Source organism: Notamacropus eugenii, chromosome 2 (assembly GCF_028372415.1).
Source record: "Notamacropus eugenii isolate mMacEug1 chromosome 2, mMacEug1.pri_v2, whole genome shotgun sequence".
NCBI lineage: Eukaryota > Metazoa > Chordata > Mammalia > Diprotodontia > Macropodidae > Notamacropus > Notamacropus eugenii.
The window spans coordinates 438,425,831-438,446,315 of record NC_092873.1 but is presented as its reverse complement, the minus strand read 5'-3'; the positions used below and the strand labels follow the sequence as shown (position 1 = coordinate 438,446,315).

The 20,485-nt window shown below is 39.9% G+C and overlaps 2 protein-coding genes across 2 annotated transcripts; both read left to right on the top strand.

Annotated features, from left to right (window-relative positions):
* The first annotated feature begins 356 nt into the window (after positions 1–356).
* On the top strand, positions 357–724 carry LOC140529500 (large ribosomal subunit protein eL38). The gene has a single exon (XM_072648211.1). The coding sequence runs from the start codon at positions 451–453 to the stop codon at positions 661–663; it is 213 nt and encodes a 70-aa protein (XP_072504312.1). The 5' UTR covers positions 357–450; the 3' UTR covers positions 664–724.
* A 1,566-nt stretch (positions 725–2,290) lies between these two features.
* On the top strand, positions 2,291–19,178 carry TIMM17A (translocase of inner mitochondrial membrane 17A). Its single transcript, XM_072648210.1, has 6 exons — positions 2,291–2,405; positions 10,722–10,821; positions 10,957–11,020; positions 14,700–14,828; positions 15,734–15,844; positions 18,300–19,178. The coding sequence occupies exons 1-6, from the start codon at positions 2,380–2,382 to the stop codon at positions 18,383–18,385; spliced, it is 516 nt and encodes a 171-aa protein (XP_072504311.1). The 5' UTR covers positions 2,291–2,379; the 3' UTR covers positions 18,386–19,178.
* Positions 19,179–20,485: the final 1,307 nt, after the last annotated feature.

Sequence of the window (20,485 nt, the reverse complement as noted above, 5' to 3'; positions counted from 1 at the left end):
ATCTTTGATGTATGAATAACTGAGATAAACTATGTAGAAGGTAGAGAGAGAAAGAAGGTAAGGAAAATCTTTCTTGTGAGAAACATCTTCTCTACCGCTATTAAGAAACATAAAAAGAATTTTATGAACAGTCTGTGAAGAACTGGAAGTTTGCCATATATTCTGGAAAGATGGTTTCCAAAGGAGAAAACAAAGAAAAAGGACTAACTACTTATTTCCTGAGGGTTGAAATTCTTATCATAAGGGAAAATATCAAGAGGATTCTTTGTAAACTTTAATCAGTACATGTAGTAGAATGAATGATGAAATTGTATTTCTAGAAGTAAAGTCATATACTTTTATATTAAGAATTTGAGATCCTTTTCCGTCTTCTTCGGCCTCTTGGCAGTTGTGAGGATCTATCCCGTGGCGCGATCTCTCGGGCCCCACGCCGCCCCTCCTCCCTCCGCAATGCCCCGAAAAATCGAGGAAATAAAAGACTTCCTGCTCACAGCCAGGAGAAAAGATGCCAAATCTGTCAAGATCAAGAAAAACAAGGACAATGTGAAATTTAAGGTTCGCTGCAGCAGGTACCTGTACACATTGGTCATCACAGACAAAGAGAAGGCAGAGAAACTTAAACAGTCCCTACCTCCTGGTTTGGCTGTGAAGGAGCTGAAGTGAAACAATCATTCAATGTTCCACCAGTATTAAAATGTAGGGAAGAAAGAAAAAAAAAAAAAAAGAATTTGAGGTAACTTTGGATATGACCATTCTCATAGTCAAAACAATGAAAACTATCTATAGGTTTATTTTTATTATTGATTTCATTTGTTAATAAACTATGTAGTTATTAATTCTAATATTTACATAGTCATAAAAGATTAGGGGATTTAATATAGAAACAAATTACCATTGAGAAAATTTTTTCAAGTTTATCTTATAATAATTAATAAACTGGAGCGGGAGTTCAAACCTACTAATAACGAGAAAGAGGTTGTAACTCAATTAATAAACAAATACTCAAACATATACCCTACCTACCTTAGTGCTTGCCATGTTAAGAATGAATAAGAGAAGAGCTGAGAGCAATCTTCTGAGGGGAACAAAGTCCTCTGGAGGGAGGCTGGTCAGTATTTGCAAACTTTGCTGTAACTGCTCTATTTGTCCCTTTATGATTAATGTTTGAAGAACTTTTGCAGAGGTGGATAAAATGACTGATTTTCGAGCTGTTGAGATGCAGGTTTCAATTGTATAGACTCTCTGGAAGCATCTCTGGGACTACTCCAAGTAGTGGTTGTTTGTCCTTCGTTTTTGAAGAAGACCATGACATCAGAGAAGTGATGACATGACTTGCCCTTGACTTTGAGTGAGGGAGGGCTGTGCAGGTCACCAGCCTCACTTCTCCTCCAGAGCCATCAGGATCCAGTTACCAGATATTCATCAGGATGACTGGAGATGGCCCAGGATGCAGTGGGGGACCTTGGTCTTTTCAGGTACTCACTTAGAGGAAGGGGCAGGATGAATGGTGGCATCCCTTATAAAGATCTCGGGGAGAAGAAACTCCCTTTATCAGGGCAGGTCTCTGCAAACTTAGAGCCACCCCCAGATCACACTGTCATAAGTACTTGGAGGTCTGGCAAAGCGGGTTATACCTAAGACCTCTTTGCAGTTGTCTCCCTCATGAGGCAGGGATCTTCCGGAGGATAGGGGTTATCTCCTGCCCCTCTTCGTATCCCCATCGCTTAGTACAGTGCCTGGTGCAAAGTAGGCACTTCACGTTTGTCGACTGACAGCAAACTAATGGATCCCAACAGCCACTATTATCGTCCCACTTCGGGTGAGCAGGCAGAGGTTACGTGACCTGCCAAGGGTCGCCCAGCCCTTCAGCGTCTGCAGCGTCTCGACTCTCCCTGCCTCCAGATTCGGTGCTCTAGGCAGAGCAGGTGTCCAGACTAGGACTCGAACCCAAGTCCTCTTGGTTTACAGGCCAAATGACCTCCAAGGTCCCTCCTGGGCTTTAATCGTATGACCCCATGAAACATTAATTCGTAAGCGTAATTCAGTATTTCAAAGCAAAATCTCTTTAGGGTTTAGGAAGCTTTCCAAGCGAAAATGAAACCAGCCGAAAGAGCCGAGGCAGAGCGAGGATTCGAACCCTTGACGCCAGCCTCGCCGGGGATGGACCAGCTCCTTTAGCAAATCCTCGAGAAGCCGCGCCCCCCACACCTCCCCGGTCTGCCTCTCCCATTGGCTATACGCATAAAGAGGCGAACCAATCCTCGTCCCATTAGCCGCCCGGCCCTCCCCCAGGACCCTCCCAGAGACCGGGGACACTTTGGGGAGAGCTCGGGAGCTCCGCCCTGTTTGCCCGGCATCCCCTTCGCCACCGTAGCCAAGATGGAGGAGTACGCTCGTGAGCCCTGGTGAGCCTCCCCGACCGCCGGTCTGCTCCTTCCGGCCCCGATTCCCTGCCTCTCGCCCCGGCCTCGCGAGGCGGCCTGCTCCGGGCGCTCGCGCCCCTGCCCACCAGGCCGGCTTCTGGCCCGGCAGGCCTCCCCGGCTTCCCTGGCCCGGCCTGGTCGTGACCTTGCGTTCGGCCCGGCGCCCCCTCCTCGGCCCCATCGCCGCCCCCGCCGCCTTGGGCTGCGCCCTGGCGGGATTCCGCGGGGTCATCGGGAGAAGGGGCCGAAGTCCGAGGCCCACAGCCAGGCCCCCTATCTCTGGCAGCGGGAGGGAAAGTACCTTGGCCTACCTTGCCCCAATTCCTGCGGCCCCATCCCCCACCTCGTCCCCAGGAGCGTGGGGGTGGGTGGGAAGGGTCCGCGAGGCCGCCTCGTATGGCCTTAGAGCGAAGTGTGTCTGAAATAACCTGGCCTTCTCGGGTAACTTGTGTGCTTAAAGACTCCTCCACCCAGGCTTCTAGATGAAGGGCTGCAGGTACCTCCCCACCCCGACCCACCATCCCCCTTGGGATGTTCAGTCCAACTCAATAAACGTTTATTAAGCGCCTTCTGTGTGCAGGCACTGTGCTAAACCTGGGGATACACAAAGAGGCGAAAGACGTCGCTACCTCCAAGGAGCTTACCATCTAATGTTCCATTTTTCAACAGCCCTTGTACATTAAGAAGAAAGTTGGGTAGGAGGGGTGATCCCAAGAGTCTGAGAAGAGGAAGCAACAATGTTCTCCGATTTGTAACAATGTTCATACAAAGAATCAGTCTTGTCATTTAAGTTAACTTAGCCTTTTGTCCTTGATAACTTATATTGTTAGGAGCTCAGAGCTCTAAATTCCCCTTGAAATACAGTGGTTATTTATAAGGTTATTAACCTTAGAGCCAGGTTCATGCAGTTTCTGAATGAAATCGCTTCAGGTGTAAGTTTTATAAGGCCTATCTTCTTGGGAAACATTTGCCTTCAGAAAGAGTACCTTTTGAGGGCCATCTGTGAGCAGGAAGTTGACATGGCTATCTCTACCACTCTTCCAACTCCCCTATTAACTTACTCTATTGGTTAATCTCCCTAGTTGAATTTTCATCTTTACCAAAATCTTCTTTCCTACAAACATGGTCAGAGACAGCTGGTAACATAGTGAATATAGAGGACTTGACCTAGAATCAGGAAGATCAGAGTTCAATTTTTACAAGACACTTATTAAATGGAAATACCTTACAGGGTTGTTGTGAAGATCAGATGAGATAATATAAAAAGTGCTTGGGACATCATAAATGCTTATTCCTTTTTCACTTTCCTCTGTTCTGGTAGGGAAAAAGCCTACCAACCTTCTGGTTTTTCAAGCTCCACTTTGCATATATTAGCTGCTTCCACTTTTTATTTCTTAATCCTTTTCAAACTGTCTTTCAATTTGACATTAACTCTGCTGTATACAAAGAATTGTACTGGGTGCTGGGGAGGTATAAAGAAGAAAAAGAGTCCTAGTCTCCAGAGATCTTTTCTGAATTCATGGAAGAAATATATGCAGATAAGTATGATATCTGGTAAGAATGAGATAATAGTAAAGGGAAGGTGTAGATAAACTTCGGTGAGTGGATCCAGAAACACTTCATGGGGGAGATGCTAACTGAACTGAATATTGAAGGTATAAAAAAAATTCCTTTGGGTTGAGATTGGGATGGGGTAGTCTTTTGCAGGCATGAACAGAAACAAAAGATTTAAAATTATCTAGGTGTGGGTAACTTGTAGATTGGTTAGAGAGTAGTTAGAATGTGGAATGCATGAATTTGATTAAAGCCAAAGTAAGACTGAAAAAGTAGGTTGTAACCGGATTGCAAAGGGTCATAAATACTGGAAGGAGCTTGTATTTCACATAAATAACAGGAAGCAACTGAAGATTTTTGAGAAGGGAAATGGCATGGTCAGTCTAAGTAGTGTATTATGAAGATTATTTTGGTCACTAAGTGAAAAGAATGAATTGAAGAGGAGAGGAGAAAGTCAGGGAAAACTTATAGGAAGCTATTTGAATAGGCCAGAAGGAAAGATCTAAACCAAAGTGGTAATAGTATCAGGGATGAAAAAGGTAGGTATGAAAGATAAACAAACTCCATTATTGTACTAAAACTTCACATCTCACAGGTCAGTATGGACCCCATAATCACCATTTCCGTTGGTCTCTTTTCAGTCTTTCTCCTCGTGATATCCCTTTGCCTTCTGTGTGTGGTAGTGAGAGAAAGCATTAACTGGGGAAATTAGGGGTGGCTTTTTATAGGGGGTGGCACTTGAACTTCTGAACTTTGAAAAGAGGTAAGGAGTTCTAAGAAGCAGAGATGAATAAGGAGAGCAAAATCATAGCTGGAGATGGAAAGGAGTTTCCTGTATGAGCAATCACACGTAGGCCAGTTTGACTGGAATATAGAATGCATAATGCGTTATCAGCCTGGAAAGATAGGCTGGAGTTGGATTGTGAAAGGCTTCATATGCCAAGTGGAAAATTTAGTTTTATCCTAGAGGTAGTGGAGTGTCTTGAGCAGGGAAGTGACTTGTGCTTTAAGAATACCACTTTGACATCTGTGAGCAGGATGGACTGCAAAGGAGAGAGACTAGGTGCAGGGGGATGAATTAGGATAACATTGTAATTGTGCAGGCAGGTGATGGAAAGATCACAAGGGTGGTGGTAGTCTAAATAGGAGATCGATATAAAATGTATGGAGGAAATAGGATGGATAAGACTCAGCCTTTTTGATAAGAATATTTTCACCATCAAAATGTAGACAGTCTGCAAGGTTCTATCAGATTTATTTGATGTCATCTATTCCATTGACTTTAGCCATCAGCTTTATACATGATTTCATCCATCTCCTTCTGTACCACCCTCCTATCTCTTAAGCTGCAATTCCAGTCCTTCATCAACTCCTAATAACCCTTCTATTTCTGTTCCTAGAACCACCATTCTCCAATGGGGGAAACTTAAAAAGCAAATTTGAAGCTTCCCTCCACATACTTGTGCTTTAACCTCAGTGATTGTTCTTGCATCAGTTTTTTCTTTTCCATTCCTTCGATTGTCAGGATATAAATAGGGATAAGGAAGGGTTTGGTCCAAACTTCATGTCTTACTGGTGGAGAAATTAAGACTCAGAGACTCAGTGATTAGCTTGGGAGAACACATGCCATAGGAAGAGATAGAATTGCACCTAGATTCTCTGACTTAAAATCCAATGGCTTTTTCTCAGTCCTTCCTCTCCTTGATCTCTCTGTATCCTTAGACACTGCTGATCACTCTGTCATTGGTACTCTAGGTTTTCAGGACACCATTGTCTCCTGGTTCTCCTCCTGCCTAGCCCCTGTTTCTTCCTCAGGGTTCTGTTCTGGGCTTTATTTTCTTCGCCCTCTATACTACTTCACTTGATGATCTCATGAGCTCTCATGGATTTAATTACCATCTGTATGCTGATGATTCCCAGATCTGCCTATCCTTGTCACTAATTGGGGGAGGAACGGGAAGGCACATGCCAGAGTGGAAGTTCTTCCAGGGCATAGACTCTTGTGTATTGTAGAGCTGTTTGAGACACTGAAGGAAATAATTTTCTACTTTTTACTATACTTATCTTTTACTTTCTACTCCCTCATATGTTATTCCTTGAGGGCAAGAGCACTACCTTTTTTTTCTATTTGTGAACTTAACAAATACAAACATTTCAGTATACAAAAAAAGATTGTATAGAAAAACTAAACTATTAAACTGTTTTCTAAAAAGAAGTATTAACTTTGGCAAAGTAATAAAATTGAGAATGAATGTCTCATTTGAACTTCTAATCCATTACCTCTCTGCTGAGAGTTGGGAATTATATTTCTTCAGTCTCTTGAAATCATGATCAGTTACTTCTTTGGTCAGGGTTCTGAGATCTTCCAAAGTTTTTTCCTTTAATATCATTTTGGTCATTGTGTACATTGTTCCTCTGATTTTGCTCATTTCATTCTGTCTTCTCAACTTATACATCTTTTTATATTTTTCTGAATCTTTCATCTTCATTTCTAACAGCACATTAATATTCCATTATGTTCATATACCTCAGTTCCCCCAGTGATGGGTAACTATGTTTTTTCTGGTTATTGACAGTAACAGAAAGTGTTGGCATAAATCTTATACACAAGGGTCCTTGTACAACTCCGTCCTTGACCTCCTTGGGGTGTATGCCTAGTTTAGTAGCCTGTGACATTGAGATCCAAATTGTTCTTCATAATGATTGAGCCAGTTACAGCTGCAGCAGCTCCTGTCCTCATGACTGCTCCTGAACTGCTATTTTCCTCTTTTGTTTTACCAGTAGTGATGGGGATGAGGTGGAACCTCAGAAATGTTTTAATTTGCATTGCTCTTATCTTTGGTGGTTTGGAGCATCTTCATATAATTGCTCTCTTCTTGTATTTGACCACTTACCTGTTGGGGAGTGGCTCTTTTGAGCCTTTTGTTCATTCAACTTTGTTTCTTCTGAAGTACCTAGCACAGTATACATTGAAGTCAATAAGAATATTGAGAACTCAATAGCAATATTGAGTTCAGTGAAATGTTGAATGGCTTAATGAAAGCTTTGAGAATATTGAGAGTGTCTGTAGCACTTGGCATAATGTGGGTGCTTGGACAGTCTTGACCAATAGTTCGTCAAGTCTTTTCTTGGAGACCTTAGCAGTGTGTGAGTTGACCAGCCATCAAAAATTTTAGCACAAAATTAGATTTTTAGAATCGGAAGGAATTTTGGAGGACATCTGCTCTAGCCCCCTTGTTTTACAGATGAGGGAACAGCTGGGGATTGGCCCAAGGGCTCCAGTGTTAAATGCAACATTTTGATCTTTGGAGCCAAGATATGGTTTGGGGTAGTGGGTCATGCTTTACTTGGCTTTAATGGCTAATTCTTTTCTTTATAATTGAGCTCCCTGGTAGCACTGAACATGTTCCTTTTCCCCATGCTTATTTCAGTGCTGTCCTTCACCTTGTTCCTAACTTTGGAATGGCCATCCTGTGTGGAGGCTGTTTCTCCAGACTTTGTCCTGTCGATTCTTCTTTTATGTTTGACATTTCCATTTCTGAGCACTGCTATCAGCCCTAGCTCAGAACTCTTGTCCTTGGACTATTGTAATATGTGCCTGGGCAGCTAGTTGGCTCAGTGGTTAGAGTGTTGGGTTTGGTGTCTGGAAAATTCGTTGTTGTTGGGGATGGGATCTGAACCCCAAAAAGGAAAAAGCCCTTGAACTTTCCCACATGGCCCAGGGAGTTCACCTGGGCCAATCAGCCCTTCCCAGTTAATTAACTGCCCTTTCATTGTCTGTACCTGGCCCCACCCTAGACTGCCACTCCCTTGATCCTATCTAGACCCCATTCTCCTTTGTTCATATGGTCCAGGTCCTGGTATTCTTTGTTACCTCGTTTATCACCAGGGTCATTCATCTGGCAGAAAGAAATCTGTCTATTCTTTCTAAAATACTGTATTGATCATTACCCTGTTCAAAACATTTTAAATGGTTCCCTATTGCCTGTATGTTAATATTCAAACTCCTTGGCTTAGCAGTTAAGGCCTGCCTCTCAACCTAGCTGTCCAATTTTATTTCCTTTTATTATAGGGATGTCTATGATCTTCTGCAGCCAGGTTGATTGACAGTCTCCTCGATATGCTTTTCAAATTCCTGCTTTTTTTTGCTTTTGCTCTGAAATGTCTACACGTACACACACACCCCTCCTTTAGAACTTAGCTCAAGTCCTTTTTTTTTTTTTTTTGATTGGTGGAAAAATGGATTTAGAGAAAGGAAAAGTCTGGGTTCAGATTCCCCTCCCACCCCCCATCATTTACTTAACTGTTAGGAAGCTCAGCTTGCTTCTCTATAATAATAGTACCTGGGTTGTTGTGAGACTCAAATGAAATAATGTGTGTAATTGTGAAGATTAAAGTACAGTATAAATGTGAGACATCGTCATCCGCATCTCTCCAATCGGATGATCGTAAGCTCTGTGTAGCCTTATTTTTTGGTTCTTTACAGAGTGCTTAGCACTGTCTCTCACCATAGATACTCAGAACATTTATTTGTTTTGGATTCTAGGGGAAAACTAGACTACTTGCCCCCTTTCTGGGAAACTATTGATGTTTCTGTGATGGGTGAATGAAAATGAATGGCTTGGGTATGTAGCATGAATAATTCTAGATGGGGGAGGTGGAAGAACTAGTATTATCTGAGATTCTCTTTGTGACTGGGGCAGTATTTTACTCTTTCTAATAAGTTTTCTGGCTGACCTGATCACTGCCATAAAGGAGAACTGGTCAAGTGATCTTGATCCTATTAGAAGGCCATGCCTAGATATTTAACTTGTTTTTATTATTGTGTATTTAGCTTTTTACATTGTCATTAATGATTACGTGAGTGGTCATAGGATGGACCGTGCTTTTTGTTGATAGGTTTCGGGGTATGTTTTATTGGTTCCATCATTTAAAATGTTTAAAAATCAGTTCTTATGTGTGGAACATTCAGCTTGGACTAGGCTAACTCACTAGGGATTTAGATATCCTGGTTGTCACCTGTAAGTCTCTGAAGTTTGATGAGTAGGCCTTTCCCAGTGCCTTGTACTAAGTGAGCCTTAACTAGCACTAGTTGATGATGATTTATGCTAACACACACACACATCTGGGTAAGTAGATCCTCTTGTTACCTCTTCTCCTCTCCATCTCCACTTGGTGAGGTGGGGAGAGACTATGACCTCAGTGTCACACAGTGTTTATCTTCTAACAAAGACTTGTCAAAATCAGAGCCATCTTACTTCAGTTATACTAAGCCATTCCTGCCTTCTCTCAAAGTCATTGACTCCCTACCATATTCTTTCCTCCATGTTAGGGTGATAGAGTATAGTCCACCCAAACCATCCAATCAACCCATCATTTTCCTCTCAGTTTTTATTTGCATTAGATGAAAGAGCCCAGCTTCTGAACTTTGCTTTGTATCTTAACTTCCTGTAATTTTGTAGTCAGAAATCTGCACCATCTTCCTCTTCTTTTTTTTTGAACAACTATTTATAATTGATCATTGTGGTCTTTACCGTATAGTTATAGAGAAGGGGATGTTTGTAAACTACCTACTTAGAAGTTGAAGATTCCATTTGAATCTCTGACTTAATAGAACCCAGAATCTCAGAGTTGGAAGGGATCATAGTCATCCTCTAGTGCAAAACACCCCTGACCAAGGACAGCCTCCAGAGCATCTCCCACAAGTGATCCAGCCTTTTAGATCTCCGTGGGGGGCGTAGCTGTTCTCTGTCTTGTTTCTTTTTCTACAGCATCTCTTTCATCCGTCCCTCCTTGGGTATTCATAAAGCTCCCCTCCCTCAGCACCTTCCTTTAGTCTTACATGACCTCTAACTCATATGATTGTCTCTTTGTTCTCTAGTACATTCTTTCCAGAGCTGCCAGTGTGATGTTCCTTCTCCAAGTCAAGTGTTATTGATGTTTTTTGCTTATACGTTACCTTCATTTTCATTTAGAGGCAGCCTTGGCGCACTGGATAGAGAGCTGGCCTTGAACCAGGAAGGTCTAGATTCCTGTCCTGGCTCTGAGCAAATCCCTAACTTCTCAGTGCTCTGACCACCTTTCTAAGAGGATTAATTGCAGAAAAGGTGCTGACCTGCACCAATAGAGGGAGTTTCATATCTTCGATATCAATATTCTTATATTTCTTCATTTCTAAATGTCACTCCTTTTTCCCATCCCAGAGAGCACTGTCTTATAACAGAGAAGGAAAAAAGAGAAAGAGGTGCTTCAAAACTAAGCTACATATGAATCTGAGTCTGACAGCCAATGCTGTCTTCCACTTCTGCAAAGAATATCAACTCAAGCATCATCTTCTGCATAAACCTTCTTTCCTGGTCCTCTCACCTGCTAATGGCTCCCCCTCCCAAACTACCTTGTGTTGAACTACTTTGTATATTTTTGTATTTATTAACTTTGTGATGTTTCTATTTTACAAATATTTGTCTTCTCCATTGGAGTATAATAGGTACCTTGTGAGTGAAAATGGTTTTGTTCTTTGTACTTGGGTCCCTAGCATATAGCACAGTGCTTGGTGCATTGTAGCCGCTTAATACACATAGCTCTGTGTATATTTTGTGGGGTAGAGTTTCATTAATTAGTCTGGGCCTGTGTTTGAGGGTTGTCATTCATTTAAATAGGGAAAGTTTTGTGGAGAAAGCAAACTTTGAGATATATGACATCATTAAAGGCTTTTTTGTTTGTTGTTTTCTTTTTTTCTCTTAGCCCCTGGCGAATTGTAGATGACTGTGGTGGTGCTTTCACTATGGGTACCATAGGAGGTGGTATCTTCCAAGCAATCAAAGGTTTTCGCAATTCTCCTGTGGTATGTGTATGGAAAACTGCCTTCTACATGGAACCCAGATTTGATATTTAAAAAACAACCAACCAGATTCTATCAATGGGTTGGAAATCAGTTGCACTTCTAATATTTTCTGGTCACTTGATTTTGTTTCCTCAGGGGGTAAGCCACAGGCTTCGAGGCAGTTTGACAGCCATCAAAACCAGAGCACCACAATTAGGAGGTAAAACTGTTTCTCATGTTCAGATAGATCTGTTTTCCTGATTGCTGAAGATGAATCTCTAGTCGTTTTGGAGTAAGCCAATTGTTGATCTCATTTTGGCTTTAATTGCTTATTCCGGGAAAACATTGTCACAAACTGATGCCCTCATGGCCTGTTTCAAAAAATAGACTTGAACAGTATGCCTTATGAACAGAGCACCCTTCTTCATTTCCTCAAAATACATTTTTTAGATAGAAGGGGGAAAATGTTTAAAGTTGTAAGTTTTGAGAAAGGAAATGGTAGCTTCTGGGGAAGCTGAAGGAAAATATTAAGGGGCCTTAATGAGATACTTGAAAAGTAGGAAAGCTATTTTCTAGAACACAAAGGTAAATATGCCAAGAATTAGGAGACATTATACTTACTTATTTCTATAAGTAGCAGTATATATCTGAAGGACCTAGTGAGGAGAAATACAAAATACCCTTCCCAGGGCTTTTTGCTGAGTTCTTAGACATTCATTAAAATCCAGTTCAAGTGGTGCCCACTCCAAGAAACCTGCCCTGAAGCCTTCTCATCATTAAGGACCTTTAATCCTTCAAATCTCATATTACACTTTGTTTACACTTCTCATATACATATATAACGTTATAACATCTCATATATAGCCCTCTATTTAATTATAAGCTTTGAAAGGGCTAGGATGCTGACTTATTTTGAACTTTGTGTGTCCCCCAGAACCTAACCTGCTTGAATTGAATTAACTAGATATGTATCCCTTGGTTTCATACAAAGCTTACAATTAGGTAAACCAGTATATATACAGGAAGAAAAGTAAATCAGGTTCAATCCTGGAGACCTACCAATAATTAAACATTTATTAAGCACTTCGTATGTGCTGGGCACTGTACTAAGCTGTGGAGATCAGAAGAAAGGTTTAAGGCCCTCCCTGCCCTCAAGGATCTCACAGCGTAATGGGGGAGATGGTGTATAAAAAGCAGTTGAAAAGCAGAGTGATAAAGTTCTTCAGCCAGGGAAGGAAATGGCCTGGGGAGATGTGAGATCCAGATTTGATTTCGTTTTGCAGAGTGATGAGTTTCTGGAGATCTGGTAAAGCAGCCAACAGTGGGGAATGATGAGGTGTGTGCATATATATAAATTAATTTAGGGGGTTGGGGGATAACACTGAAAACTGAGGAGATGGCACTTGAGCTGAGGATTGAAGGATGCTAAGGATTCCAAGAGGCAAAGGTTAATCAGAATGAGCATTCCAGATAAAGATGAGAGTTGGAATGCTATATATGGGCAATAGCCTACTGAATAGCATAGCAGGTAAGGCTGGGAAAGTCTGACTTCGATTTTAGGGTATTGATGAGCCAGCTCATTTGATAGCAGCAAAGGCAACTAGTAAGTATTTTAAACATAAACATATTTGTTACCAAACAGCTCCAGGTACAAGCTCACAATGTCAATAGAGAAGAACTGCAAGGTGAGTGGTATAGGAGCTTCTCTGGTAAAGACAGCTTTGGTATCCCCTCTTGGTCTTATGCATCACCAAGTGGCTTATGTTCCTACCTGGTCCAGGCTTAAGAGCCTCTACTCTTTGCCCTGCAGAAAGGCATTCCCAGTATTTGCCTTTCTCCCAGAAGCTCATTCTCCATATTTTTCTTTCTTGATGCCATCTTTCTCTCCTAGCCATCCCTTCTTGATCTTTTTCGCCATGTACTTTCACTCTACAGGCATTCTCATGCTTTCATCATGTCTGCTACAAAAGTAACACAAATGCAAAACCTGATAAGGTTTCAGTGAACCAGTAGATCTCCATCAGTATTTGTGGTGGATATTTTTTCTTTGAATTACACCATCCCTTTACTTTTACTTTTTCTTATATCATTGTATGGCAGAGTGAGGAAATAATTATTTCTCCTTTGTTTAAATGATTGTTGTGACAACCAAAAAATAATGCAAAATGTACTAACAGCATAACAATATTTAGAAAGCATATTAGACCCACAATATATTTATTGTACATGCTTATCAAGTACCCATTTTGATATATTGCTTAATTGAAAATCTGTTAAAAATTCAGTGACATTTTGTCTATATAGGAATAAAGTGGTACTTCATTCCAAGCACCTTCATTCTTAGCTTGTCACATTTGGAATGGGCTCCTTATGTAATGGAATGCAACCTGTCCCTAAATAGGAATCTCTTATACCACAACAGATAGTCTTCCAGTCTCTGCTTGAAGATCATTAGTAATTGGGCATGCCCAGGGCAGCCCCTTCTACAGTTAGACAGTGAGCCAAAATCCATCTCTTTGCAGCTTCCATCCATGGGGCCTCAAGTTTCACCCTTTTTAGCTGAGGAAAACAAATCTAATCTCTTCCACGCAACAGTTTTTTCTGTAAACAGCTATTATGTGCCACTCCTGAAATCTCTTTTTTCAAGCTGATCATCCCTATTTCCTTCAAATGATGCTTGTGTGGCACAACTTCCATTCACTTCATTGTTAATGTGTTCTATCTTGCTTGTGTTCCTAAATATGCCCAGAAGTAAACACAGGACTCCAGAGATGAACTGACCGAGCTCCATCACCTCCCCCATGCTAGGGAAGGGACACTATTATTAATGCCAGCTTAAGATCACATTCTCTCTTTTGGCTGCTATATATCACAGTGTTGGTACATATCAAGCTCTAAATCCACTAAAAAAACCAAATATCTTTTTTAAATGAACTCTTGCCTAGCTATACTTGGGCAGTTTGGTTTGGTTTTTTTTTAAGACCCAATTGTAAGACTTAAAATTTATGTCTTTTATAGTTTATCTTCTTAGGTTTAGCCATTGGTCTAGCCGGTCAAAATATTTTTGGATCCTTGTTTTTTTTCCTCCAACTTGATAACCGGCCTAGCTTCATGTCAGTCACAGATTTAATAAGCATACCATCTAAGCTTTGGTTTAAAAAAAAAATTGAACAGAACTGAACAAAGGCAAATCCTTCGGGCATCTCCTTACAAGGTGACAGATCCATTAATCAACACTTTTTGGGTCAAGTCATTCAACTGACTTGACCTAACTGTACTATTATTCAGCCTTTGTCTACCTTGTCCAGAAGGATATCATAGGAAAAGTTAAGTTCTTTCCAGAATTCCAAGTTTACTATGTAAGACTCTCCTGTTTCATTACCAGTTTACTAATTTCTTAGAAAAAGAAATGAGATTAGGTTACTCTGGTATGACCTATGATGAACCCATACTGACTCTTAATTCTTATAATTCCATTTTTTAGAGATAATAACCCCTCTTAGACCAGTTTTTTTTTTCTTGATGGTTTATCTCTTTTGGTTCTTCATACATTAGGTCACATCTTGATTGTATAGTTTATAGGCATAAACAAGAGAAAAGAATAAGAAATGTCCTTTTAGCAGCTAGCATGGTTAGATAATAAATATATGAATAAGTGAATGAATAAGATAAGACCTGAGAAGAAAAAACTGGTGAAGTCAGAAAAAATGAAAGGTTATGGGAGAAAGAAGAGAGCTTAAATATATGACAGTGGAATAAAGCTCTGTATAGGTTTTAAACACTTATAGTCTATAAAAATGTATATATATATATATGCGGCCTGATTTCTTTTAGCTCTGAATTGTTTCTTTCAGGTTTGGAATCTTTGCTAATTTGAGTTTTTGTCTTAAACTGAACAGGTAGCTTTGCAGTTTGGGGAGGTCTCTTTTCCATGATTGATTGCAGTATGGTAAAAGTCAGAGGAAAAGAAGATCCGTGGAATTCCATCACAAGTGGTGCCTTAACTGGAGCCATATTGGCAGCAAGAAGTAAGAAACTTTCATGGCTACACTAGAGGAAAGATTATTTGGAAGACTTCAATAAGCTTGGCCATAACTCATGTAGTATGTAAGAAGTGATAGCTGCAGGGGAAGAAGACTTAGGTCCTCTTTGATTTGACTTAGCAGAAATATATATATAGGCAATTCAGAAAGGAAAAGAAGAACTATTATCTTGGCTCTTTTAATAGCTTAAAACTGTATCTCAGAAAATCAGGACAATCAAGATTTGGGATACTAGTAGATAATAGTTGACAGGTTGAATATCTGTGTACCTCTAAAGTCATTTTTACATTTCTGGTCTGATATCTCGGATATGGGTTTGATCCAGAAAAAGAAGAGAAGTCCCCAGTGCCTTATAAAGTCAAGCTCAGCCCTGGGAAAGAGAAAAGGAGATCCTAAGGAAACCAGGACAATTCTGAGTATGGCACAGTGGGTGTTGTGTTTATTTTAGGGCAAGTCTGAGTTAGCCTGAAAGCATCAAATTGAACTGAAATCTGCTGACCAACATTTCTTCCTCACCAACCCTTGCAAAAACGGTGAACAGAGTCACAGAGCTACCTTTTGAATCCTTGGGACAAAAGGTTGACCAGACTTCATTTAGATCAAAGATTCTTAACTTTTTTTACGTCACATATTCCTTTAATGATCTGATGATGCCTATGGACTTCTTCTTAGAATGATGTTTTTAAGCGCATAAAGCAAAATATATAGGATTATAAGTGAAACCAATTTTATTGAAATATAGCTAGTCAAATATTTTTTAAAAAACAAAGTCAGGGACCTCAGGTTAAGAATTCTTGATTTATATCCACTGAGCTCAGGCCTGTCCTCTAGTATGGCCAATGCATAAAGCAAGAAGTGGAAAGTAATTTCTCTGTCATTGATACCTTCAGATGGACCAGTGGCCATGGTTGGTTCAGCTGCAATGGGTGGCATTCTTCTTGCTTTAATAGAAGGAGCTGGTATCCTATTAACAAGATTTGCATCTTCACAATTTCCAAATGGTAAGTATTCCTCTTCTAGAATCTAGTTGCTACATTCTCAGCAGCCAAAATTTTGGTTTTGGAATAGTTCACTGACCTTTAGATACATTGTCACCGAAGTTGAGTTTATTTGTGCTGATGACATTGGGGGTAAGGTATTGATGCTTTGTTGTGGGAACCCTGAGGATTTTGGTAGTAGATGACAGTGCCATTTGAAGAACAGGGCATAGGTTTCATCTACTGTGTTTTAAAAAAACAAAAAGTTACTCTAGCCATATATTTTACAGTAAATCTGTTCCACAGTTAATTTACTTTTTTCTAAGCATTTGGGTTAAGTGGGAGAAAATTGGCTATTAATTATTCATTCTTTCTGGAGCATTTAGGAAGAAAAGTTTAGGAGCTAATTATCACTTTGAATCTAGTTTGGCCATTGTAACCATAGAAACTTCAAACAACTCTTACTCTAAATTTGGAACTGTTTTTCCCTGGGGCCACAGGGAAGGAGAATAGTATCAGTAGGGACTGATATTGGGGGATCACATTCTGTCTGAGACAGTAATAGCAAAACATTGACCTGGCTGTTCTTTAAGAAGACAAGGAGAGGAGTGAAACAAGTAGAAAACTGGTTCAAGCACTTGGACAAGAATCAGTCTAGAGTGTGGGGAATAGATCATCTCTCCCAATCTGATCTCATTTCCATGTGCACTGAGCAAGGATCCCATATCCTCCTGGCACAACTTTCACTGCTCATTAGATACCATTAGGATGGACTAGATGACCTCATAGGCTCTTTCTGTCTGGTCTGTATACTTTTAAAGTTAACCACTTTAAAGTTAACATCCAGTTGGGATAGCCACATTCTGCCACACTCTACTAGAATACTTTTTTATTTCAGTCAAAGACAGAATACAAAGATGAAAATACTCATAATAAACATCTTTACAGAAATTTCCCATACAGTTCCAAGTCTCTTAAAGAAATGTTAGTATTTTGGGTTATGCTTTACTTGCTTGAAGAGGTCAGTCGCCAAAGTGAACCCTTCATCTAGAAGCAACACAGAGTGTCAACATTTCTGGAAAATTATGTGTAAAGAAAATCTCTTAGAAAGTAAGACATGTATAAAATAAATACATAATTTCAAAGAAATTCTCATGAGGAAAAATTGATCCCAAGATCAGTTAAAAATGATTATTCTAGCAATGCAGGCAGACCATTATAATTCTCTGAATTGCATTAAATTCTGCTGCTGCCACAAATATAATGAGGTACTTTGTGGGGAAAAAACTCTACTACCTATAATTTGTTGTCATTTTAAAAAAACTCTGGGTTCTTATGTGACCCAGTGGTGACAAGTGGTGAGTGTTGGACTCAGGGTCAGGAAGGTCCAGGTTCAGATCTTGTGTCAGACACTAAGCAGTGTGCTCTGTAAATGCTGCCGATCACTAATGACCCTCACTTATCCATGTTAAAAAAAATGTTATTACTCCCACAACAGTCCTTCATTTCAGTTGAGAAAATATTTAGCCCTTACTGTGTGCATAGTACTGTGCCAAATAAAGTAGGAAATACAAAGTTTATATAAAACTCTTTCTCTGCCCTCACTAAGCTCTCTTTAGTTACCCTATTTCTCTCATACACATATACACACAATCACACACCCTTCTATGGAGAAATACTTAACATCGCAGGGCAGTGCAGAAGATTGCACAGTGTTGCTGCACTTGAAGTTATGACCATGGGCAAGTCACTTAACCTCTCTAAGTTTAGTTTTCTTATCTGTAAAATGAGATAACACTTGCATTACCTATAAAACAGAATTGCAAAGGAAGTGCTTTGTAGACCTTAGAGCTTTACATAAATGTCGGTGGTTATCGTTCCAGGCTCTGCAGACTTAGTGCCACTAGACTCCATCCTAGAATAGGCCATGAGCATCTTCCTGTTCAGAGTTTCCATCACCCACTTAGTTGGCTTTATAGGTCTGGTTCGCTGGCTTGTCTTAAAGCACAGCAAACCTGCATTTTATAAATGTTTTACAGAATGTGACATCTTATAAATGCTATTAAGTAACAGCAATAAAGTGTGACAGGCGATAAGAAGACCCCAGGCTGGGTGGCCGCAGCTTGGTATGACAGTTACTTAAAATTTTGACTCTGCTCTTTACTGAAATGAATCTACACAGCATTTCTGGCTCAGCGCTTGAGAGATCTTCACTCTTAAGCACAAGGAAAGCCAGGCTGTCATCTGTCTTACTGAGTTTGAAGTGCCTCCAGTACTGTTGTGCTAGTACAGGAATTAGGCAGCCCTAAAAATAAAACTAGACTGATGCCCTTAGTTTAATGTAATGTATTTTCCATTGGTTGGACTCAATGCAGACACTTAATTTTTTCAACCATGTTATTTGCTACTCTTAGTTGCAACTTCTTGATATTTAAGAGTGATATGATTTCTGTAAAACTTAAATTTATGTCAATTGCAGGACCCCAGTTTGTTGAAGATCCTTCCCAGTTGCCTCCAGCCCAGTTGCCACCCTCACCATTTGGAGACTACCGGCAGTATCAATAATGAGACTTGCCCTGAGGTTTCTTATTAGAATATGATTTTTAGTTCTAGAAAGATTCTGGAAGACCAAGTTACAGTTGGATTTGGACAAGAAGGGCTGAATACTCTGAAGAAACACTTAGCACTTTTTCTATTTAAAGGAACCTGGGACAGAAAGTCAAAGCTTAAATTTTATTTATTCATACTTGGATTGCATTTCTAATAAAATTAAATGTCTAGTATCATTAAAAATATTTTAAGTGCTTAGAAGAAGGAGGACCAAAGGGAGAGTATTGAAACTGATTTCCTTGTGGACTTCTCTGCCTGGTTCAGACAGCAATGCTCCCTAGGACTTGTTCTTGCTTTCAAGATCAGTAGTAGTGCTCCATTTTTCATCCTCAGATACTTCATCTTTTCAACAAAAATAGATTTAAATCTGCATGTATTGGAGTTAGAATCTTTTCTTACTTCTGAAATGGGTTGTGTATGAAAATGATGCCAACTCAACACAGGTTATTTTTAGTAAAAATACTTTAAGCATCAAAGGGATACAGTAAAGTGCTGGTTGTTCTCACAACATCATCGCCTTGCAGGGAAAGTGAAATATGTTGTGCCCTTTTGAGGCTGTCAACTACAAGACTTCTCTGAGGCTCCTTGGCCTTGGTTTCTGACCATTCAAAATCTCACCAAAAATGACTGGTATCCAAAATGCTTGGTCCCATAAAAAGAAGAGTTCAGAACTGGAATAACTTTCATTATTAGAAAAGTTTGTTGTTTATTTGTGGAACTGAAAATAAAACATGGAAATTTTTTGTGATGCTTTGTAGTCTTGAGGAACTGATTTCACACATCTGTAATATGGGGTCTTTTTTTAGGCCTAGAAGATAAGATAGGTGAGCAGAGTTCCTGGTAGATACTTCTTGACTAAATCATTGTGATCTGCCAGAAGGTATAACCAGTCACTTTTATTTTTTTTTTAAACAAGCATTTATTAATTCTCCTTCTTACTACACCATCCCCCATTGAACAATTTTTTTCTTAATTTATTTTCATTGTTCTACAATCACTACCATGTAACTTAGATTTTTTTTTTCCTCCCTCCCCCTCCTTCCTCCTTATTTCCCCCCCTCCCAGATGGCATGCAAGTTTATATAAGTTCTACACATACATTCCTATTAAATACTTTTCACCATAGTCATGTTGCATAGAATTAAAATGAATGGGAGAAATCATATAACAAACCAAAACATAACACAAAAGAAAATGATCTGCTACATTCTGCAATTGAATTCCATAGTTCTTTCTCATAGTTCTTTCTCTGGATGTGGAAGGCATCTTTCCTTAAATGACCATTGGGAATTTTTTTTTAAGTCCTTGCATTGCAATGAAGTTCCAAGTCTACCAGAAAAAATGTGCATACCTTTTAACCCAGCAGTACTGCTTCTAGGACTGTATTCCCAAGAGATCATAAAAATGGGAAAGGATCCCACATGTACAAAACATGTACACCACTCTTTGTGGTAGCCAAAAACTGGAAGTCAAAGGGATGCCCATCATTTGGGGAATGGCTGAATAAATTGTGGTATATGAATGTAATGGAACACTATTGTGCTATAAGAAATGATGAACCGGAAGACTTCAGAGAGGCCTGGAAGGACTTATATGACCTGATGCTGAGCGAAAGGAGCAGAACCAGGGGAACTTTGTACACAGCAACAACCACAGTGTGTGAGGATTTTTTCTGGTACGCTTAGAACTTCACTGCAATGCAAGGACTTAAAAAACTAGTCACTTTTATTTGCAGCATGGCCAATAGGAATTTTACAGAGTACTAAATACATACTGCCATTACAAGGAGCACAAAGATGACTTAGATAGTGCTTGTTTCCAAGGAGTCTAGTTTGGTGACTGTTCTTAGAACTGATTGAGTGTGAAATGGAAAACAAATTCATTGTAAGCATTGTTAGTGCATGTGCACCTAAACCCACCCCTAGTTAGGTATTCAATAAACTTTTAAAATGCAGTTTTTGTTTTAAAAAACAGCTCTTTAATTACTGGTTGCACAAGAAGGCAAGAGAACAAATTAAGGCTGAGGATTTTAAATTGCAGAGAAAATTCAATGTT